The sequence below is a fragment of the Mustelus asterias genome, chromosome 20 (genome assembly GCF_964213995.1).
Source record: "Mustelus asterias chromosome 20, sMusAst1.hap1.1, whole genome shotgun sequence".
Taxonomy (NCBI): Eukaryota; Metazoa; Chordata; class Chondrichthyes; order Carcharhiniformes; family Triakidae; genus Mustelus; species Mustelus asterias.
The window spans coordinates 64,334,814-64,359,631 of record NC_135820.1 but is presented as its reverse complement, the minus strand read 5'-3'; the positions used below and the strand labels follow the sequence as shown (position 1 = coordinate 64,359,631).

Below are 24,818 nucleotides of genomic sequence, written 5' to 3'. Positions count from 1 at the left end.
AATCCCTATCAGGACTCATACCTAACATTCATATGCATCACCTCACCCTCCTACGCTCAGCACTGCTGCAAGTCTCACACCCACATCCCACAGCTTGGACACACTGCTAGTTATACAATCAAGACAGTCACATCACCCAATTTCAATGCACCCACACACTGGCACATGTCCCTCTCTCTCTCTCTCTATTGCAGGAGGTGGTGGTGGAACAACAGGAGTCAACAGGAACTAACCGGAGGCAAACAGGTGTGTCTGTATATCTTCACCCCCAATGGAGGAGACGGAATTGACCATTATTAGAATGACAATTGCTGAACCCATGCTCATTGGCAAGACCGAATCAACCAAAGGTGGCATTTCCTCACTTCTAATCTTCCTGCCCGCATCTCACTTCCTCCTCATTCTATAATCTCTGCTGATTTACAGGCTGCAGGGGGTGTTAACACCAACTACTCTCACCCAATCCCTCATCACAACTTTAGCCCTGTAGTTCAATGGAGAGTGCAGGAGGGCATGCCAGGATCAGCATCCTGCATAGCTAAAATAAGGTGTCAAGGCTACAACACAGGACTACTTGTGTGCCAAACAGCATTAGCAGCAAGTAATAGAGCTAAACAATTCCAAACCCAATGGATCAGATCTAACCTCTGCAGTCCTGCCACATCCAGGTGGTAGGCAATTAAACAACTCAATGGAGAAGGAGGCTCCACGTATATTCCCATCTTCAATAATGGAGGAGTCCAGCACATGAGTGCAAAAGATATGTCGGAGTAATTAGCAACAATCTACAGCCAGAAGTGCCAAATGGATGATCCATCTCAGCCTCCTCCGAAGGTCCCCAGCATCACAAGTGCCCATCTTCAGTCCACAGGATATTAAGAAATGGCTGAAATACTGGATACTGCAAAGATTATGGTCCCTGATAATGTTCCGCCAATAGAACTGAAGACTTGTGCTCCAGAACTTGGCATGCCCCTTGTCAAGCTGTTCCAGTACAGCTACAACCCTGGCATCTAATCGACAATGTGGAAAACTGCCCAGGTATGTCCTTTACACAAGAAACAGGACAAATCCAACCCGGCCAATTACTGCCATATTAGTCCACTCTTAATCATCAGTAAAGTGATGGAAGGGGTCATGAACAGTGCTTTCTAGCAGCACCTGCTCAGCAATAACCTGCTCAGTGACACTCAGTTTGGGTTTTGCCAGGGTCACTCAGCTCCTGACCTCATTACAGCCTTGGTTCACATATGGACAAAAGAGCTGAATGCCAGAGATGAGGTAGAGTGACTGCCCTTGACATCAAGGCAGCATCTGATTGAGTGTGGCATCAAGGAGCCCTCGCAAAACTGGAGTCAATGGGTATCAGGCAGAAAACCCCCACTAATTGGAGTCATACCTGGCACAAAGGAAGATGGTCATGATGGTTGGAGGTCAATCATTTCAGTTCCAGGAGTCCCTCAGGGTAGTGTCCTTGGCCCAACCATCTTCAGCTGCTTCATCAATGACCTTCCTTCCATCATAAGGTCAGAATTGAGGATGTTGTTGAAGATTGCACAAAGTTCAGCACCATTCGCGATTCCTCAGATACTGAAGTAGTCCATGCGCAAATGCAGCAAGACCTGGACAATATCCAGGCATGGGCTGACAAGTGGGAAGTAACATTCCCACCACACAATGCCAAGCAATGATCATCTCCAACAAGAGAGAATCTAACTATTGTTCCCTGACATTCAATGACATTACCATTGCTGAATTCTCCACTATCAACATCTTAGGGGTTACCATTGACCAAAGACTGAACTGGACTAAATACCGTGGCAACAAGAGCACATCAGAGGCTAGGAATCCTGCGGTGGGTAACTCACCTCCTGATTCCCCAAAGCCTGTCCACAATTTACAACACCAGGTTAAAGTCCAACAGGTTTATTTGGTAGCAAAAGCCACAAGCTTTCGGAGCCTTAAGCTCCTTCTTCAGGTGAGTGGGAATTCTCACTCACCTGAAGGAGCTTAAGGTTCTGAAAGCTTGTGGCTTTTGCTACCAAATAAACCTGTTGGACTTTAACCTGGTGTTGTTAAACTTCTTACTGTGTTTACCCCAGTCCAATGCCGGCATCTCCACATCACAATTTACAAAGCAGGAGTATAATGGAATACTCTCCACTTACCTGGATGGGTGCAGCTCCGACAACACTCAAGAAGCTTGACACCATCCAGGACAAAGCAGCCCACTTGGTTGCTACCACATATACAATTATTCACTCCCTCCACCACCGACACACAGTAGTAGCAGCAGTGTGTACCATCTAGAAGATGCAATGCAGAACTCACCAAGGTTCTAAGACAGCATTTTTCAAATCTACAACCAGTATCATCTAGAAGGACAAGGGCAGCAGTCATATGGGAACACCACCCTGGGAAGTTCCCTTCCAAGTCACACACCATCCTGACTTGGTAATATGTCACCATTGCTTCATTGTCTCTGGATTAAAATCTTGCAACTCTCTCCCTAACAGCATTGTGGGTGTACCTACACTACAGGGACTGCAGCAGTTCAAGGTGGCTTGTAAAGAAGGCAAATAGTATCTTGGCCTTCATAGTGAGAGGATTTGAGAGCAGGAGCAGGGATGTCTTGCTGCAATTATCCAGGGCCTTGGTGATGCTATACTTGGAATATTGTGTGCAGTTTTGGCTTCCTTATTTGAGGAAGAATGTTCTTGCTATAGAGGGAGTGCAGAGAAGGTTTACCAGAAAGATTCCTGGGATGGCGGAACTGACGTATGAGGAGAGATAGTATCAGTTAAAATTCTCATAGAAACCCATAAAATTCTAACAGAACCAGATGCAGTAGATGCAGGGAGGATGTTCCCGATGGTGGGGGGTGTCCAGAACCAGGATTCATAGCCTTATGACATGGAGTTAACCTTTTGGGACTGAGATGAGGAGAAATTTCTTCACCCAGAGAGTGGGAAGCCTGTGGAATTCACTACCACAGAAAGCAGTTGAAGCCAAAACATTGTATGTTTTCAGGAGGGAGTTAGATATAGCTCTTGGGGTGGAAGTGATCGAAGAAAATGGAGGGAAGGCAGGATCAGGCTATTGAGTTGGATGATCAGCCATGATCATAATGAATGGTGGAGCAGGCTTGAAGGGTCAAACGGCCTCCTCCTGCTCCTGTTTTCTTTGTTTCTATGTGGACTCAAACCAACAGCTTGAAGAAATCAAGCAGCAACTAAACTAGTAGTGTTTTATCCCATTGAATATCTCTTGGTTGGCAGGATGCCTTCTTGCTGTTTAACACATTCAGCTGTCTGAGGTTAAGAGAGAGCATTGGCTGGAGCGCTGCGCTCCAAACGGCAGTGCTGACCTCAAATCTGCGTTGCACACTGGGGTCACAATCCACCTACTTAGCATACTTCCAGCAGACGGGAGCTGCACACAGCTAAATGCCTTCTCCAATATGGCACGTGGCAGATTTCACAACAGCGCAAGTCATAGCAGAAGTGTTTGCATGTGCATTGGACACCATTCTGGTCCCCAAACAGCAACCGCAGCGCTCAAACAATGGGTGCTACTGAACCGTACTCCAGATGCTCAGAATTTAGCCTCCACGGAGATTCCTGTTAATGATCCTCACATTGTTCCTTCTTCCAGCAGTATATCACCTCTAAGTAATCAGGATGAAAACAAATGTTCGTGTTTGAAATGCAACATTGGACACTGGATTGAAAATCTCCCTTTTGCCTCAGCTGAAGAGAGAGCTGCAATGCTACATTAAATTGACTATCTAACTTACTTAGCTGTTTTGCACAGTAAAGGGTTACAATATTTTGTGCGTGGTATTTATTAGGCTCTGATAATTGAACATGCTGCTGGGATCTGAAGCCTGTCTGTTGTGTTACTGCCTTGAGAGCAAGGAAAAGTACTCGCTTTTATCTATTCAGTGACCTACTTTTCACACTGCTGTGCCTCTGGCCACAATGGGATTTCTCATTCTGACTGTATCTCACGATCCCTCTCTCTCAGATACAGATGTCTGACCTTAACTAACAACTTCAGCATTTTCATTAATGACCTTGGCCTTTCATTTTCAGTGTGTGTTTTTTTTGCAATAAAAGAAGCAATTTAATTCTGATAAAACAAATCCTCTGAATCGCATCCAAGAATCCAGATTTTTACCCAGGGTTGAACGTTTAAAAAGCATTCGTACGGTTATGAACTAGGGGGGGGCTTGCTTTTTTGTTTTAAATTGATGAAGTCATTACAATAATCAATCATTGTTAGCTACAGCTTAGTTGCTTCAAAACCTCAGAGAAACAACTTCAAAAAGATGCAATGTTTTAAAACAATGGAGGCAATCAATGCAAAATGATGCTCATGCAAACTTATCACCTCACTCCAACATTATTTAGTTGTATCCCAATTTCAAACATAAAACCAACATTATTTGGGCCTCCTCAGCATCAGGAGCCATTTAAAGAACTTCTCTGTACTTGTACATTTTGTGTAGCATCAGATGACAGCACCATATTGGGGAGCAGCACGGTGGCAGGACCTGGGTTCGATTCCCGGCTTGGGTCACTGTCTGTGTGGAGTTTGCACATTCACCCCGTGTCTGCGTGGGTTTCCTCCCACAGTCTGAAAGACGTGCCGGTTAAGTGCATTGACCCGAACAGGCGCCGGAGTGTGGTGACTAGGGGAATTTCACAGTAATTTCATTGCAGTGTTAATGTAAGCCTTACTTGTGACTAACAAATAAACTTTACTTTTACTTTACATATTGAGATTGGAGTCTAATTAGGCCTCCTTCCCATGAACTTTGACCTCATGCCGCAGTATAGATAAGATCCCCATATTCAATGACCAATGGGATATTTCAAGTCTCATCTCTGGCCCCTCATCTTCATGTACGCAATTCGTAAACCGTTACAAGTAAACTTATGAAACAGGACACATCCTACACAGGAAAGCTTTTTGTTTCTTACTGTGAACACTTTCTGCGTAACAATCTTAATGCTATCACCATATTACGCACAACCATTGTCCACAAAGCAACATTGAAAAGGAATGCAGCAAAAGGAATCGGAGAACACATGGCCCGAGGGCACCACATTTCCACATCCGATATTTTTGCATGCTACTTGCAAAGAATTCCTCTATACCCTTCATTCAGGGAAGACAAAACGTATTTTAAATTATCGCAGCAAATTGAAGCAGTTTACTTGCGGGTTTATGAAAGGTATAAATCATTTAACGTCAGGTTTGTGACTGCAACTTATGGTGGATCACCCGCCAAAAAAAACCCCACACAAATTAATTTGCAGCATCCCGCTCATCCCTTCCCCTCACTGGCTCCAATTCCACTCATCTCAGGTGTTGTCGAGCCCTGCTCGAATGAGAATTTATTCAGCAAATCCGAGCAAGTTCACCGACATCAGCCTGTTGCAAAAAAGATTTGTCAAAACACTGACACTACAGGAAAGAGAACATGACAATCTCGGCGACAAGCACAAGTATCACTTCTGGACTACGCTGTCTTATCTTGTCCTATTTAGCACTGATTTGTTACTTGGGTCACCAGCCTGGCTGTTTGGTCACCAGCTCCACCATGGCGGCACAGTGATTAGCACTGCTGCCTCAGAGCACCAGAGACCCGGGTTCGATTCCCGGCTTGGGTCACTGTCTGTGCGGAGTCTGCACATTCTCCCCATGTCTGCGTGGGTTTCTTCCGGGTGAATTGTAGAATCATAAAGTTTATTTATTAGTCAGAAGTAAGGTTTACATTAACACTGCAATAACCTGTGAAACACTGTGAAATTCCCCTACTCGCCATGTTCTGGCGCCTATTCGGGTCAATGCACCCTAACCAGCACGTCTTTCAGACTGGGAGGAAACTGGAGCACCCAGAGAAAACCCATGCAGACACGGGGAGAACGTGCCGCTCTACAATCCCTACAATGCAGGAGGCCATTCGGCCCATCGAGCCTGCACCAACCACAATCCCACCCAGCCCCTATCCCCATAACCCTACCTATTAACCCTACTAACCTCCTGACACTAAGAACCAATTTAGCACAGCCAATCAACCTAACCTACACATCTTTGGAGTGTGGGAGGAAACCAGAGCACCTGGAGGAAACCCACGCAGACACAGGAAGAACGTGCAAATTCCACACGCACAGTAACCAAAGCCGGGAATCGAAACCAGGTCCTTGGCGCAGTGAGGCAACAGTGCTAACCTCTGTACTACCGGGCTGCCCAGTGCTCCATAGTCCAAAAGACATGCTGGTTAGGTGCATTAGCCATGCTAAGTTCTCTCTCAGTGCCCCCGAACAGGTCCCGGAGTGTGATGACTAGGGGATTTTCACAGTAACTTCATTGCAGTGCTAATGCAAGCCTACTTGTGACACTAATATATAAACTTTAACTTTTGCTGTAAGCATAAAAGTAGCCACAGTGTTAACTGGCAACCCTGTATTAAATCTTGCACATTGAAACCTTCAGCCAATGTTATTGAACAAAGGATGCCGTTTTGACTCAAGTAGTGCACTAAGAGACCATCTGGGCCAGTGAAAACCTGGGCAAAATATCAACCGTACTCCACTGCTTATCTGACAATTTCCTCAAGCAATTACACAGCTAAAGGCCAAGAAGGTCTGATCCAAGACCTCTATAGTCACTCGCTCACTAGTCGATGGACGAGAATGCCCCCAGGCAATCTCATTTCCAATTTTTCAGCTTCCGTGATGAATGGATTTCAGCTGATTTTTGGTTCATCTCCCCGAAGGTATTGTCGAGACGGAAAACCCGACAGGTGGAAAATTGCAGATTGAAGCCGACTTGTTCCGTGGCACATTAATACACGGATACACTGCATTAGTAAGAGCTGTGTGCACCATGCCATATCAAAAAAATAAAATCGATTGTTAACAGTCCGAGCAAGCAAGATGCACAGTCTAGGCATCCAGTTCAGTCAATTTATAATAGGAATTGAATTCATTTAATTTTCGGTCATAATTACCTTTTGTGGTCTCACTTTCCCTGACCAAAAAGGTACCTCGAGGATTTTCTGGACTTAGCAGCATGCGCTCCGATTCTCTCCGAGTAATCTTCCCAAAATACCACCTGAAAGAATAATGGTCAATAAAAACAGCCATCATTTTTAGTATGCAAAGATCAATGCAAATTATCTGTGCGTTTCCTGAGATTAACCCTCACATCGGAACCCAAAACCACGTCCATTTTCCTGGAACAGCATTAAAACCAGTCTCAATCCAAACCAGCCTCCCATCCACTGACTCCGTCTACGCTTCCCGCTGCCTCGGAAAAGCAGCCAGCATAATCAAGGACCCCACCCACCCCGGACATTCTCTCTTCCACCTTCTTCCGTCGGGAAAAAGATACAAAAGTCTGAGGACACGTACCAACCGACTCAAGAACAGCTTCTTCCCTGCTGCCATCAGACCTTTGAATGGTCCTACCACATGTTAAGCTGATCTTTCGCCTTACCCTATCAGTAACTGCAACACTATATTCTGCACCCTATCCTTTCCTTCTCCCCTCTGTACTCTATGAACGGTATGTTTTGTCTGTAAAGCGTGCAAGAAAGAATACTTTCCATTGTATCCCAATAGATGTGACAATAATAAATTAATTCAATTCAATTCAATCAAGATGGTCACAGGATTAAAAGATCATCATTTCAACTGACCTGGTCCCCTCTACTCCATTCTGCTCTTAACTCAAACGTATTACACAGAATGATGATCAGGAACCATTTGAGGCAAAGGAAAGCATTCTCTAATGAGATTAGCAATCTGTTGGATCAACTTTACTCATTATCCTCATTGAGAATTCTGCAAATTTTGCAAGTTATTTTTGCTGATGTGGCATTAGATGTTTTAATAATTAATCCCACAATTTTCTCTCTTTTTTTTTTTAAGATCTGTCAAGACTTGACTTATCATTTTCAAGCTTTCAATGTAATGGATTGAAGATTACTTAGAGAAGAGCTCAATCTCCATTGCACAGGACACAGATCTTAAAATTCATCTTTAATTCAGGAAACATTCCTTTTGTATATCAAATAAAAATCTATCTTATTTTTGCCCGAATGGCTGAACAAGCATCTTCATTTAACTCAATACAATAACAAGGAGTTAGCACTCTCCTGTCGATATCTTTATTAAGAATGTCAATAGTATTAGCATATTTTTTAAAAATCTCATTTTGTGCAGACATTGACTTTTCCACTAACATTGTTAATGGCGAATTTCACCCCGAGAATTGTTTCCCAGGCAGACACTGACATAGAAGTCTGCCAATCCCTTGGGTGATTATGTAAAAGAAATGGGATCAATGGGCTTTCTTTCATGATATCTTGCATGGTTTTCAGAAAGCATATTGGTTTTTGATGTGTACGATTTGGTGACCTACTTGGAAATGTTTTCAGTCTCTCGATGGTTAGGAAGCTTCAGGCTTTTGAGAATAGTTGTGTTTTTATCAATATTCCCAGCTCGCCTCTAAAATTCTGGGCCCCAAGCCCCATTCCAGGACTTGAGCACATAATCGGCGCTGACACTCTTCAGACCAGTACTGAAGGAGTGCTACATTGTTGGAGATGCCATCTTTCACACAAGACATTCCATGATTGCCCCACCTAAGAACGCGGGTTATAATTCAGGAAGATCAGTGGGATTTTCTTTGGGCCCTGGCCCACATTTAACCTTTTAACCCACACCATCAACTGGCAATTAATCTCTCATGTATTTGTGGGTCACTGCTGTGCAAGCACCGGCTGCCCAGTTTACCGACACAACAGTGGGCTGCAGTTGAAAAATAATTCATCGACTCTCACTCAGCACTCTGAGATGTCCCTCAGGATGAGAGAAGAGAAGACCGCATGTTTTTCTTCTATCGAAAAAAAATCATTTAAAAAATGTTTTCAACACATCAAAATACTCTCGAGGGGGCTGGGGGGGCTAAGGTCCTTGAAAGGGATAGTTACTGCACTTTGTCTGTAGCTTAAAAACGACTTGCTACAAGTCAGCTTCAGCGCCTCACTCAATAGTGAGCGTATTTTTCACATCAGGGTCTCCCAGTCTCTTTGGGAATGGGATTAGGGTGTAGCAGAGTGGCAATATCTGGGCCAGGATTTTACCGCCCTGTCACAGCGTGTGAGACCTCCCCTCCCCGTGACAGAGGCAGCGGGCCATTTAAATTGCCATTTACTTCAGCTGGACCACAATATCCCGCCAGGTGGAATCCTGGCCCTCTTGTCTTAAAAGCTGCTAACTCTGCAATAGTAAACATAGAAACTAGAAGCAGGAGTAGGCCATTCGGCCCTTCGAGCCTGCTCTGCATTCATTTTGATCATGGCTGATCATCCTGATTCCCCCTTCCCCCCATATCCTTTGGTCCCTTTAGCCCCAAGAGCTATATCTAATTTCTTCTTGAAATTAGACAATGTTTTGGCCTCAACTACATTCTGTGGTAGTGAATTCCACACATTCACCACCCGCTGGGTGAAGACATTTCTCCTCATCTCAGTTCCAAAAGGTTATCCTCAAACTATGACCCCTAGTTCTGGACTCCCCCTCCATTGGGAACATTCTTTCTGAATCTACCCTGTCTAACGCTATTAGAATTTTATAAGTTTCTATGAGATCCCCTTTCACTCTTCTAAACTCCAGTGAATATAATCCTAACCGACTTAGTCCTGCCATCCCATGAATCAGCCTGGTAAACCTTTGCTGTACTCCCTCTATCGCAAGGGGATCCTTCCTCAGATAAGGAGGCCAAAACTGCACACAATACTCCGCCTCACCAATGCCCTAAAATGACCAGAGCAACCCTGGAAGAATGGGCGGCATGGTGGCACAGTGGTTAGCACTGCTGCCTCACAGCACCAGGGACTTGGGTTCGATTCCCGGCTTGGGTAACAATCTGTGCAGAATCTGCACGTTCTCCGTGTCTGCGTGGGTTTCTTCCAGATGCTCCGGCTTCCTCCCACAATCCGGAATAAATGCTGGTTAGGTGCACTGGTCATGCTAAATTCTCCCTCAGTGTACCCGAACAGGCGCCGGAGTGTGGCGACTAGGGGATTTTCACAGTAATTTCATTGCAGTGTTAATGTAAGCCTACTTGTGACACGAATGAATAAACTTAACAAACTTTAAGATGGGCTGGTGTTTGTCTTGTGAAGTGCTTTGGGACATTAAAGGCACTACATAAATGCAAGCAATTTTTGGAGTGTTGTGTTTTCCATAAATAATGGGCCCTGGTAATGTGCATCACCAAATCATTCCCCCGGGTAGTTCCACAATTTGGTCACCAACAATGCCAGTTAAAGTGAGCTGCTCCTTTATCATCAATAAAACATTTTAATTATTTTTTTGTAAATTACAGACTGAACTAAGCATTCTCATTTGTGCGCCCAAACAACCAACTTGCAGACCCCGCACCATCAATAATACATACGCCCCCTAGACAGCAACTTCAATAATTCAGGAGGATTTCGAAAGACTTTGGAGCATAAATTTTCCTCTCTGCCGGTCAGAGGGAGATGGTTTTCAGATGATAATGTTTTTCACCAGCATCCCAGTAATCCTTCCACTCCCCCCTCCCCCGCCTTACCATTCTGAAAACTGGTGCTGCAGGTTCCCTCAGTGCATCCCCATTGTGCTAACCCCAAGACCACCAGCTGTGCAGACACCAATAAGCAGCTGTGTTCAAACAACTGAAGGGATCTTTTCTTAGGAGCTGCAGCTCACTCGAGTTTAACCCCTAAAGTACCGACCTGTCTTTCCTAGCTTTCTGAAGTACATTGTTTTTTCAAATGTTCCTCTGCTTAAATTATCCCCCCCGCCCCCCGCAGCAAATATATAAATAATCCCCTGCACCATCCTCTCCCCCACCCCCCCACCCAGCCCCTCCCTCCCTCCCCACCCAGCCCCTCCCTCCCTCCCCACCCAGCCCCTCCCTCCCTTCCCATCCAGCTCCCCCACATACACCTAGTAAAGACGCTTGGATAGAGTCTCAAGGTCACAGACTGCTCATAGAATCATAGATCACAGAATCCCTCCAGGCCCTCTTCCTCGCCTTATCCTTGTAACTCCACATATTTATGATGTGGAGATGCCGGCGTTGGACTGGGGTAAGCACAGTAAGTCGTCTCACAACACCAGGTTAAAGTCCAACAGGTTTATTTGGTAGCAAATACCATAAGCTTTCGGAGCACTGCTCCTTCATCAGATGGAGTGGAAATGTGCTCTCAAACAGTGCACAGACACAGAAATCAAGTTACAGAATACTAATTAGAATGCGAATCTCTACAACCAGCCAGGTCTTAAAGGTACAGACAATGTGGGTGGAGGGAGCATTCAACACAGCTTAAAGAGATGTGTATTGTCTCCAGACAGAACAGCTAGTGAGATTCTGCAAGACCAGGGGGAAAGCTGTGGGGGTTACCAATAATGTGACATAAATCCAACATCCCGGTTTAGGCCGTCCTCATGTGTGCGGAACTTGGCTATCAGTTTCTGCTCAGCGACTCTGCGCTGTCGTGTGTCGTGAAGGCCGCCTTGGAGAACGCTTACCTGAAGATCCAAGGCTGAATGCCCGTGACTGTTGAAGTGCTCCCCCACAGGAAGAGAACAGTCTTGCCTGGTGATTGTCGAGCGGTGTTCATTCATCCGTTGTCGTAGCGTCTGCATGGTTTCCCCAATGTACCATGCCTCGGGACATCCTTTCCTGCAACGTATCAGGTAGACAACGTTGGCCGAGTTGCAAGAGTAGGTACCGTGTACCTGGTAGATGGTGTTCTCACGTGAGATGATGGCATCCGTGTTGATGATCCGGCACGTCTTGCAGAGGTTGCTGTGGCAGGGTTGTGTGGTGTCGTGGTCACTGTTCTCCTGAAGGCTGGGTAGTTTGCTGCGGACAATGGTCTGTTTGAGGTTGCGCGGTTGTTTGAAGGCAAGAAGTGGGGGTGTGGGGATGGCCTTGGCGAGATGTTCGTCTTCATCAATGACATGTTGAAGGCTCCGGAGGAGATGCCGTAGCTTCTCCGCTCCGGGGAAGTACTGGACGACGAAGGGTACTCTGTCCACCGTGTCCCGTGTTTTTTCTGGACAGAGTACCCTTCGTCGTCCAGTACTTCCCCAGAGCGGAGAAGCTATGGCATCTCCTCCGGAGCCTTCAACATGTGATTGATGAAGATGAACATCTCGCCAAGGCCATCCCCACACCCCCACTTCTTGCCTTCAAACAACCGCACAACCTCAAACAGACCATTGTCCGCAGCAAACTACCCAGCCTTCAGGAGAACAGTGACCACGACACCACACAACCCTGCCACAGCAACCTCTGCAAGACGTGCTGGATCATCGACATGGATGCCATCATCTCACGTGAGAACACCATCTACCAGGTACACGGTACCTACTCTTGCAACTCGGCCAACGTTGTCTACCTGATACGCTGCAGGAAAGGATGTCCCGAGGCATGGTGCATTGGGGAAACCATGCAGACGCTACGACAACGGATGAATGAACACCGCTCGACAATCACCAGGCAAGACTGTTCTCTTCCTGTGGGGGAGCACTTCAACAGTCACGGGCATTCAGCCTTGGATCTTCAGGTAAGCGTTCTCCAAGGCGGCCTTCACGACACACGACAGCGCAGAGTCGCTGAGCAGAAACTGATAGCCAAGTTCCGCACACATGAGGACAGCCTAAACCGGGATGTTGGATTTATGTCACATTATCAGTAACCCCCACAGCTTTCCCCCTGGTCTTGCAGAATCTCACTAGCTGTTCTGCCTGGAGACAATACACATCTCTTTAAGCTGTGTTGAATGCTCCCTCCACCCACATTGTCTGTACCTTTAAGACCTGGCTGGCTGTCGAGATTCGCATTCTAATTAGTATTCTGTAACTTGATTTCTGTGTCTGTGCACTGTTTGAGAGCACATTTCCACTCCATCTGACGAAGGAGCAGTGCTCCAAAAGCTTATGGTATTTGCTACCAAATAAACCTGTTGGACTTTAACCAGGTGTTGTGAGACTTCTTACTCCACATATTTACCATGGCTCATCCCATCTAACCTACACACCTTGGAACACTAAGGGGAAATTGAGCATGGCCAATGCACCTAACTGGCACGTCTTTCGGACTGTGGGAGGAAAGTGGAGCACCTACGGGAAACCCACACGGAAATGGGGATAACGTGCAAATTCCGCACAGTCACCCAAGGCCAGAATTGAACCCATATTTGTGGTGAACCCAAAATAGGGAGCGGCAACTGTTTTATTTAATGATAGCCAAGGTTTTGTGGCTTCAGGTGGCTGGATAGCTCCACTGCACAGAGAGAGGAAAAATTATTTAAATTCAAGCTCCTATTAATTCTCCTGCATCTTAAATTGCCACATTAACATAGAACAAAGAACATTACAGCGCAGTACAGGCCCTTCGGCCCTCGATGTTGCGCCGACCAGTGGAACCAATCTAAAGCCCCTCTAATCTACACTATTCCAATATCATCCATATGTTTATCCAATAACCATTTGAATGCTCTTAATGTTGACGAGTCCACTACTGCTGCAGGCAGGGCATTCCATGCCCTTACTATTCTCTGAGTAAAGAACCTACCTCTAACATCAGTCCTATATCTCTCACCCCTCAATTTAAAGCTATGTCCCCTCATGCTAGCCATCACCATCCGAGGAAAAAGGTTCTCATTATCCACCCTATCTAATCCTCTGATCATCTTGTATGCCTCTATTAAGTCACCTCTTAACCTTCTTCTAACGAAAACAACCTCAAGCCCCTCAGCCTTTCCTCATACGATTTTCCCACCATACCAGGCAACATCCTGGTAAATCTCCTCTGCACCCTTTCCAACACTTCCACATCTTTCCTATAATACGGCGACCAGAACTGTACGCAATACTCCAAATGCAGCCACACCAGAGTTTTGTACAGTTGCAGCATGACCTCCTGGCTCCGAAACCCAATCCCTCTACCAATAAAAGCTAACACACCGTACGCCTTCTTAACAACCCTATCAACCTGGGTGCCAACTTTCAGGGATCTATGCACATGGACACCCAGATCCCTCTGTTCATCCACACTACCAAGTATCTTACCATTAGCCCAATACTCTGTATTCCTGTTACTCTTTCCAAAGTGAATCACCTCACACTTTTCCGCATTAAACTCCATTTGCCACCTCTCAGCCCAGCTCTGCAGCTTATCTATGTCCCTCTGTAACCTGCCACTTCCCTCCGTACTGTCTACAACTCCACCGACTTTAGTGTCATCCGCAAATTTACTAATCCATCCTTCCACGCCCTCATCCAGGTCATTAATAAAAATGACAAACAGCAGTGGCCCCAAAACAGATCCTTGCGGTACATCACTAGTAACTGAACTCCAGGATGGATATTTCCCATCAACCACCACCCTCTGTTTTCTTACAGCTAGCCAATTCCTGATCCAAACCACTAAATCACCCTCAATCCCATGTGTCCGTATTTTCTGCAAAAGCTTACCATGGGGAACCTTATCAAATGTTTTGCTGAAATCCATGTACACCACATCAACCGCTTTATCCTCATCCACCTCTTTGGATAGAGTCTTTGAATATTTTTAAGGCAGAGCTTGATAGATTCTTGATTGACAAGGGGGAGTGAAGGGTAATCGGGACTAGGCAGGATGTGTTGCTGAGGTTCCAGTCAGGTCATCCATGATCTTATTTGAATGGTGGGGCAGGCTCGAGGGGCCGAGTGGCCTACTTCTCCTCCTCCTAATTCATATGTCGGTAAGATGACATATGGGGAGGCGATGGCCTAGTGGCATTATCACTAGTCTATCTATCCGGAAACTCAGCTAATGTTCTGGGGACCCGGGTTCGAAACCCGCCACGGCAGATAGTGGAATTTGAATTACTCTCAGATCTCAGCATTCTAATCGATGATTCATTCAACAAGGAGGTACAGGCCTTCGCAAACCACCACAACCTTTTAGAGGCAAATCGGAAGAGAGGATCTAATATGGCAGGCATCGGTTTAAATACTCTGGCCACAAAATCCACAGTTGGAGTTATATCACAAAGGAAGATGGTTGTGGTTGTTGTAAGTGAATCATCTCAGTCCCAGGACATCACTGCAGGAGTCCCTCAGGGTCGTGTCCTCGGCACAACCACCTTCAATTGCTTCAACAATGAACTCCCTTCCATCCTAAGGTCAAAAGCAGGGCTTTCCCCTGATGCTTGTACAACATTCAGCACCATTTGTAACACCTCAGCTACTGGAGCAGCAATAAATGTTGACCCAGGCAGCAATATCCACATCCTGTGAACGATTAAATTTTAAAAAGTGTTTGGTCTCTGAAAGCAGATATGATAAGGGAATGGTTAAGGTGAAGCATGTAGAAGGAATGATTGGCAGAAAGCTAGTGGCACACGATTACACTAACTGCAGCTTGCATTTCATATGGTGTGAGGGTAAAGTGAGATTCGAAAAGGTGCTTAAAGATGGAACATGCCATTACCCTAAACAGTCTCAAAGGTAACCATTGCAATAGCCTGTGACCACTGTACCAATAATTCAAAGCATTGCATGTTCCAAGGAGCTCAGTGAATGCAGCTTTGCTGATTCTTTGCCACTCCTTCCTGTTTTTACTTATTTATTTATTAGTGCCACAAGCATTAACATTAACACCGCAATGAAGTTACTGTGAAAATCCCCTAGTCGCCACACGTCAGCACCTGTTCGGGTACACTGAAGGAGAATTTAGCATGGCCAATACACCTAACCAGCACGTCTTTCCGACTGTGGGAGGAAACCGGAGCACCCGGGAGGAAACCCACGCAGACATGGGGAGAACGTGCAGACTCCCCACAGACAGTGACCCAAGCCGGGGTCGAACCCAAGTCCCTGGCGCTGTGAGGCAGCAGCTCTAACCATTGTGCCGTTATGTGCCACCTAGATCTGCTTAGAAAATGTGAAGCAGGTCACTGAATGCGTTGCAACGTGTCTGGGTGAGATGAGTGGCTTGGCTACTAAACTAGAAGTAATATAAGGCTTGTAGCAATGAAAAGTACATGAGGGTGAAAGTAGAGCATATAAATGTTAGCTACGAGTCCCGATTGCTCATGGGTGCGAGTGAGGTGTCAGTTGGTTGAAGATGCATTCACTGATCTCAATCACTCGTGAGATCATTGAACCATCATTGAACCGCCTAGGGGTGAGCCTCCAGGAACTGACCTGCTTGGCAACCTGCTCTCACTCCCTTTGCTGTGAATAAATGTCCTCAGGGCATTCTCGCACTCCCATCAGAAAGATACGCTCTCTTCTTTGCACCTCTTAAAATGTGGCCTACAGAATGCTGAATTGGTGAACCCAAGAGCCCTCCCCTCTGGCCTTCAGCTCCAACCCCCCCCAACCTTTCCTTTCTCCTGGGAAACATTTTCAGAACCACCTCCAACACTTGAAGCAGCCAGAATGTGCCTGCACTTTAACAGGTGCAGCTGGATTTGAGAAGTGTTGGCTTGGTACAAACCTGGGCCTCCTGTCGAGAGTGTGGCTAATCAGCAGCATATTTATCACTGGACTGCACAGCAATAGCATTAAGATAAGCAAGCAGCAAGAAGTATGACTGCTAACTGTATCAATTCCACTGGGCGTAGGGTAATCGTGCATCACTATTACCTCACCCAACGCGCCACACCCAGCATCTCATAGTTCACCACGGAGAAACGTCACAGCTGAACTCAATGTTGCCCTCAGCCAATGTTCACAAGGGCACACCTTGCAGCAATGGTCATGGAATAAAGATCAGGAGCAGGGGCCTTGCCTGATTCTGCTGTACAGCCACTGGCACCGCGCCAACAGCCAACCTCAGAAAACACATCCTGGGCAGGAGATTGAACTGGTTGTGTTATCACTCGGTTCCACACTGAGCAAAGCTGTTATAGACAGAGCCAACTGTTTAATGCGCACTGTTTCATATCAGGAAAAACAGCACTTTCAATGCTGTCATGGGGTTTAATTAGGACATGGAATAACACTGCAACAGCACACTATGTATAAAACAAAATCACACTTAGCCAATGGACCATAAGACATGGGAGCAGAAGTAGGCCCATCAAGTCTGCTCTGCCTTTCAATGAGATAATGACTAATCTGATAATCCTCACCTCCACTTGCCCGCTTTATTCCCATAACCCTCGATTCCCTTACTGATTAAAAATCTGCCAATTTCAGCCTTGAACATGCTTCACAAAGCAGCCTCTACAGCCCTCTGCAGTAAAGAATTCCATAGACTCACTATCTTCCGGGAGGAGAAATTTCTCCTCATCTCTGTCTTAAAGCAGCAACCCCTTACTTTGAGATTATGCCCTCTGATCAGAGACTCTCCCACAAGGGAAACAAACTCGCAGCATCTACCCTGTCAAGCCCCCCGAGAATCCTGTATGTCTCAGTAAGGTCACCTCTCAATATTCCAATGAGCACAGACCCAACCTTGTCAACCTCTCCTCATAAGAACATCCCTCCGTACTCAGGGTCAACCCAGTGAACCTTCAGGAAATGGAGGGATTTTCTTATGAGGAGGATAGATATTCGTGTAATAAATTTTCATAACATGCATTCATATCGGTGCCGTTCGATTTGGATTCTGGAAGACTCCAGTTGAGCCAGAACCTGTGTTTATGCCGCTTTTGAATCCAACCCGTTATCGCACCAGCAGAATCACAGATGCCGCTTTGTTTCTGACTCTGCAAATCTGCCACTGAGATAAAAGAGGCGGGGAAGCTGGGAGCCAGCTGAAGAATGCCAGCCTTCGACAATTGGAGAGTAGTGTGGATAAGGAAAGGATGCGGTCTGCCCCAGCCACTCCCCTCCCCCACCCCTACCAGTTCAGTAGCCAGCTAGGCTTGCGGATAAAGAAGGATGACTGGGATGCAGTATCGGGACCCAGTGGCCATCACCCATGCCTCAGCTTTAAACAGTGCTCCTTAAGTGGGCGATACAGTGGCACAGTGGTTAGCACTGCTGCCTCACAGCGCAAGGGACTCCGGTTCGATTCCCGGCTTGAGTCACTGACTGTGCAGAGTCTGCACATTCACCCTGTGTCTGCGTGGGTTTCCTTCGGGTGCTCCGGTTTCCTCCCACAGCCCGAAAGACGTGCTGGTCATGCTAAATTCTCCCTCAATGTACCCAAACAGGCATCAGAGTGTGGCGACTAGGGGATTTTCACAGTAACTTCATTGTAGTGTTAATGTAAACTTGTCACACTATTAAATAAACTTTAAAAGAGATTGGAGAAGAGGATGAAAAATAAAATGACATGCTCCTTGACTATATCGTGCTAAAGTCAGAACTGCTTGCTTGTATCTACAAAGCCAAACAAAGCGGTTTAAAGTGAAATAAAATCTACCGAAATAATTGGGTTTGAGAACGCGATCGATTTAAAAGGAGATCATTGTGGAGAATGCGGATCTCATGCTGAAGAAATAGCACTGCAGTTCTGGCAGAATTGATGGAGGAAGAGACAGACAGACAGACAGACAGACACATCATACAGCTAGCCCATTATTCAAGCAAGCAGAAAGCCTAGTCTCTGCCAAGCGTCGAGCCTGCAGCTGGAGTAGTGGGAGGGGACTATTTACTGCATTACCACACCATGCTATCACAACAGAAAAGAGATAGGATCTCTCCGTGAAATATTTCAAAGCATTCTCCTCTTCAGAAGAATGTTGCTTTGAAGGATTAAAAAATAAATACAATTGATCATTTCTGAAGCAAATTATTTACTCTTCAGCCTGAATGGAGTCAGAAGGTGCAACATAATTGCTGGGGATATATCCAGTGTTTCCTGTCACGAGGGAGCGGGCTAACCACCAATCTCCTTCCCTGCAAAATATAAAAGAGAGAGACACAAAAAAAAAGCAGTTAACCATTTCTGTCCAAGTTTCAAGCAAATGTTAACATGAACATAGCTGACCATCCAGCTCCCAACGGCAGATTCACATCAGTCAGTACTGTGGGCTTTTAAGAAGCCACTGTGAAGAAAGTGTTGAAATTCAGAAAACGCTGGGATAAATTTCAGTCAGAATCTAGAGAGAGGGTTTTTTTCTCCATTCTCCTTTTAAACACGCACAAGGAAAGCTTGTTTTCTCACCGTCCAATTGGAGGAAAATGCTCACAATGTCGTAGCAAAGAAAATCATAATTTGTTGAGAATTGGTTTCTACATCTTTATGATAAATGCAAAATGTTGACTCTGACTGGATTAAGTGCACTTTGATTACATACAAGCAACTAACTTGAATATCAATATTCATCATCGATTTCAGACTGTGGACACACTGAGCATTCAAGTGGCCCCAGTCCCATTTTGCCACAAGAAAAGATCTGCCAGCTCAGCAGAAACAGATGTTAAAACAGTTATTTTCTTCTCGCAGAGAAACTTTGAAATTTGGAATTGGAAAGCAATTGGATTCAGTGCGAGTGGCATTTGGTACTTTCTGTGACACGGACATTAGCCGAAAAACACCTGGAAATAAAAGTACTCAAGACATCGCTAGAGATGCTTGTACTCTTTGAACTGTTTCACAATCGGTTCTTCTACCTTTTCAAGTTCTCGAAAAATGCTGCCTTCTCAAAAATAAAGTTGGACAAAGGCCCAGATTTTACTGGCACGCTTGCCCCGGGGTTCGCAGAATGGCATTCTCCGTTGGCCTTGGGCGCGATCTTACGAGCCTCGGGCGGGCGTGCCAGTAAAATTCCAGCCAAAATATTACACAAAAATAAACAATTTCAAGTCGAAGATATCCCAAATATAAAAATAAGTATCCCACACATCTGCTAGCACTTAGAACTTAAATGAGATTAGGTCTATAAAGTTTGATTTCAAGGATTTAAAGGGCCACTTTCTTCATTATTGTGTTCCTCCATTGGAAAGGAAGAAAAGCCAAAATAGGTTTTGCAGCAATATAAAAAATTATGTCCCACACAAGGGCCTGGGTGGCATGTTGGAATGAAATTGGTGTCCTGGTATTGTGTATTTAGAAACAGAATAGGGAAAGGCTTGCCTATCATCGCTTGATAAAGATTCTGACCCTCCCAATGATCAATTCATCCCTTTTGTAACTCAGGAAGAGGACCAAATAGTAACTTAGCTAAAGCTCCATTTAGGTACACTGGCAGAACTATACAAATACAATTATGCATCATCTGTGGTTGGTACAGTGGTTAGTACTGCTGCCTCACAGCTCCAGGGACCTGGGTTCGATTCCCGGCTTGGGTCACTGTCTGTGCGGAGTCTGCACGTTCTCCCAGTGTCTGCGTGGGTTTCCTCCGAGTGCTCCCTTTTCCTCCCACAGTTAGGTTAGGTGCACTGGCCGTGCTAAATTCTCCCTCGGTGTACCCGAACAGGCGCCGGAGGGTGGTGACCAGGGGATTTTCACAATAACCACATCGTAGTGTTAATGTAAGCTACTTGTGACACCAATAAATAAACCCAAGTTATCTGCCCAACGTAGTAGCTGTGTCCCAAAAAAATGATTGGTTTTTGAATCGTTTGTTAAGCAGTGTTTTGAATGGTGATCTTTCCTGGTCTTGGGTCATTGTGTACAACTGCTTGAGGCTTTATCTTTCTCCTCAGCACCTACTGAATCAGTGTGCCACATGTTTCCTACACACAACAATCAGCTTGTCAGATGCGGCTGTAGATATTGGATTCCTTCCGAATGTCAGCAAATAAATGTCACTTACGGCAGCTTTAACACTTGTCCTTTCTAATCTAAAGATGCATGAGATTCAACGTGGCTATGAGTGAACCCGACTGCAGTGTGTGGGCATGCATAATTTATCTGCCCTGTTATTTTTCTATGATTTTTTGCTCTGCTCCATAAAGAGAAACAGAGTTCTCTGACACCATCCCTGAATAAAAGCAGCTGGGTACATTCAAGCTCTTGTATCTCCATTATAACACACAGTAAACATAACCATTCTTAATGCAACAGTAATAATCTCCACCTAACATTTGAGCAGCTTTATTATGACAATACTGGAGCCTGGTTGGATGTCACAACATGCACTCTACTCAAGCTTACATATCCAGTTGACTCAGAGAGACAAGTCAGTCATTTCCTTGGTCTTACACTACAGAATAGTTGAAGTAGCTACCCATTCGGAATATTCTCACTCGACAAAGGGTTGGTCATCACTGTAAGGCTATTACAATGCAGAAAATGAAACATGTAGAAAGATGCTTGACCCTCTGCCATGAATAGTCAGTCTAAGCCCAGGGTCCCAGTTCTTTCCCACTTTCGCCTTGCAGGTTGTGTCCCATCTCGTTTACAATCCGTGGGAAGATATTACAGAGAATATATAGGCTATTCAACCCAGACAGTCCATACCAATGCTTACTCCACTCAAACCTCCTTCCATCCTTCCTCGTCTAACTTCATCAACACAACCTGCTGCTTCATTCTCCCTTATTCATTTATCTAGCTTCAACCTTAAATATTATCTATTCGCCTCAAAGAACAAGAACAAAGAACAGTACAGCAAAGGAACAGGCCTTTCGGCCCTGCAGGCCTGCACCAATCACGTTGTCCTACCTAGACCGTCTGTATCCCTCTACTCCCCATCTCTTCATATGTCTATCCGGTAAAGTCTCAACTACTGCCTCTGCCAGCACGTTCCACCTTCTCATATTCTGAATTCTCTATTTGCATTCTCAGTGGCTAGCAGACAATGATAGTCTCTGCTCTTCCCCACAAGTGGAACTAATCTATCCCAAGCTTTCATAGTCTTAAAGTTCTCTATTAAGTCGCTCCCCTGCCTTGACTATTCAAGAGCAAAAAGACCCAGCCTAATCATCATTTCCAGACACCAGACTGCTGACCTTCGACCTGGTGCTGGATGATAGCAACCCATCCGCAAGCCCATTAGGACAATTAAAAAGGGCCTGATAGGACCACTTTCCCACAGGTTGACTGTTGCAGCCCTTTAGCTGAGGCCAAGAGCAGACTGGGGGAGAGGCAGGGGTGTACTGGTGGGGAGGTGGGAGAGGGGGAACCGTGGTCCAGCCAGCGAAGAAACCCCACATTTACCACAACGAGAATGCCACAGCTGCAGCCGCTGGCTGAGCAGTGGAGGGTAACCGCTTTGATTTGAACGAGGTACCTTGCCTTCCTTACAAACATCCGCAGCTCCTACCTCGGATGCTGGGGCTGCTGATCCCTCAGGGCTAAAAGGCCTCTTGTTGGCCTCTCCAGCCTCAAGAGCCTACTCGCTGCTCTCAATTGGTCAGGGCTTCCTGGAGGCAGCCATTTAGTTGACCGCTGCCTCAAAAATTGCCCTCGGGTTCCCAACCTACATTCCTTCAAGATGAGGACTCACAAGTGAAATCCAGCCCAATGTTTTCTGGAAAGAAGATGGAGACTGGCAACAAGAAAAATAACTTTATCAGAAAAACAATGAAAGCTTGAAGGGCGAGGAGGATGGCAAATATTGGTTGCATTAAAAAAAACACACAAAACTTGTAATCTATTAAACTGAGTTGGGATAAAGAGCCATGTTCTGTTGCTGTCAATCTTCAAATAAATAGCAACTGCACTACGCTGGCTAATCTTTGACTTTGAGAAAATAAACATGGGCAGGGTGTTTGCTTTGGCTGTATGCAGCAACCCAAGCCCAGATTGCACCCAAAATTGTGCCCAGTTGGAGAAGGTTTCTTTTTCTCTCGAGATTTCCCTGAAGCTTATTTGCACATTGCCAAAGGCAATCAGGCCTTTTAAAATGTAATTTTAAAAAAACACAGGCTTTCTTTTTTTAAAGTGTGGAGATTCCACTGTCCAGTTTGATTAATACAGCTAAAAATGATCCCATCATGAAAAAAAAAATTACATCACAGCACTGATCCAAGAGTAATCTGATTTTATATGACTGAAAAAGAAAGGACTCTGTAAAAAGTACACAGAATCACTATTTAATATTAGGGTACAGCAGGCAGTTATTAAGCAATTTTTAAAGATATGTATTCAAAGCTTTTTAAAAATGTTTTATTAATGCCTTTGGATAAAATTTCTGGCACCTCCTTAAAGGCCTGAAACACAAACAGGTGTTACTACCAGTGGTGATCAGAATTCCTGCAATATTTTGCTTTTATTAATATGCCAGTAGTAACTAGTTTGAGCCAGGGGGCATAGTCAGTTCTGTGGGCAGAGCTGGCTTCAGGCACGATGCTTCTGGGTGGCAGGGTGACACAACAGTTAGCTCTGCTGCCTCACAGCTCCAGGGACCCGGGTTCAATTCCGGTCTTGGTATTTAGTCGCACAGGCTTTCGCGGCGTTGCCCCTTCATCAGGTGAGTCAGGTGAAGGGGCAGCACTCCGAAAGCTCGTGCTACCAAATAAACCTGTTGGACTTTAACCTGGTGTTATGAGACTACTTACTGTGCCTACCCCAGTCCAACATCGGCAACTCCACATCACAAAATAGATAGGTTTAGGGGATTAGCGGGGTAAATGCATGGGTTACATGGATAGTGCAGGGGAGAGGGGCTGGATAAGATACTCTATCACAGAGTCGGTGCAACCTGATAGGTCGAATGGCCACTTTGGCACTGGAGGGATCCTATGACCCTAACACTAGTGCAAAAAACAAATTGCAGAAATTTGATTTTATGGTGAATCCAGTTGTGGTAAACCACTGTTAAGCTTATTGCCTGTGTGTGTGTGACATGCCTGGGCATGCCCCTGCCGGCCCTGCCTGAGACTCCTCCCCCTCTGGTCCAGGTATAAAGGTGACTGCTCCCAACCCCCCTGCCTCAGTCGCCGGACCAGTTCATCAGCATGGGTGTGCTCCAAGTCTTTTGCGAATACAAGCCTATTTGTTCTTGCATACAAACTAGTCTTTGCTTGATTGATAGTGCATCACCAATTTACACTTAAAATTCCTCAACCCCTTGTTACGCCATGAATCACAACAGAGCAGACATTTTACTCCTATGAATTTAACACTTCCCAAGCAGAATCATGAAGACAACAGAAGGTCTATCCCTTCAATCCTCAAAAGTTTAAAATCAGTAAATAATAACTGCCTTTTAAATGGCTGCAAGTTTTTCTCCGTCCAGTGAGGTGTGAAGAACATGTAGCAGAACTCTACTCCTTCCTGAGACTTTTCCCTCCCAGGAAGAATAAAAGTTACCAGAATGTTCCCTTGGAAAGAGCCACCATTTGCAAGAAATGTGAAAGCATTTGTGAATTTTCAACACATTCTTCAGGGTTGTCTCTGTACAATCTCAGCTATTTCAGGCAGGCAGCCAGACATTGTGAGCACAGAAACAGATTAAAGTGAGGCCACACAACAGGTTTATTTATCTGCAATAATTGTAAATCAAACCCTATAGCATCCTATTCACTGACATCACGCGCAGGGAAAGTTTTACTAACAGCCAGCTTGAGATTAATCGTCTGGACTCCGACTTGGTTGGATGGCGAGATTTCAAGAACTTGGAGGCGTAATGCATGTTCACGCACCATTTTGAAAGAAAAGAAGAATTGATGGTAGTTTACATATTTAATTAAGGATATTTAGGGGAGGCAATGGCCCAGTGGTATTATCACTAGACTATTAATCCAGAAACTCAGCTAATGTTCTGGGGGCCCAGGCTCAAATCCTACCACGGCAGATGGTGGAATTTGAATTCAATTTTAAAAAATATCTGGAATTTAGAATCTACTGATGACAATGAAACCATTGTTGAAAAAATCCATGAATGGTCTTTTAGGGAAGGAAACCTG

At 45.3% G+C, this 24,818-nt stretch overlaps 1 protein-coding gene across 3 annotated transcripts in view; it reads right to left on the bottom strand.

Annotated features, from left to right (window-relative positions):
* LOC144508589 (proto-oncogene tyrosine-protein kinase Src-like) overlaps window positions 1-24,818 on the bottom strand; it is a 192,272-nt gene that overhangs the window by 44,293 nt on the left and 123,161 nt on the right. For all 3 annotated transcript variants that reach the window (XM_078236707.1, XM_078236708.1, XM_078236706.1), the window contains exons 4-5: window positions 18,819-18,917; window positions 7,022-7,125 (exon numbers count right to left, since the gene is read on the bottom strand). In XM_078236707.1, the coding sequence (XP_078092833.1) occupies window positions 7,022-7,125; window positions 18,819-18,917 (203 nt within the window). The remainder of the gene's footprint in view (window positions 1-7,021; window positions 7,126-18,818; window positions 18,918-24,818) is intronic.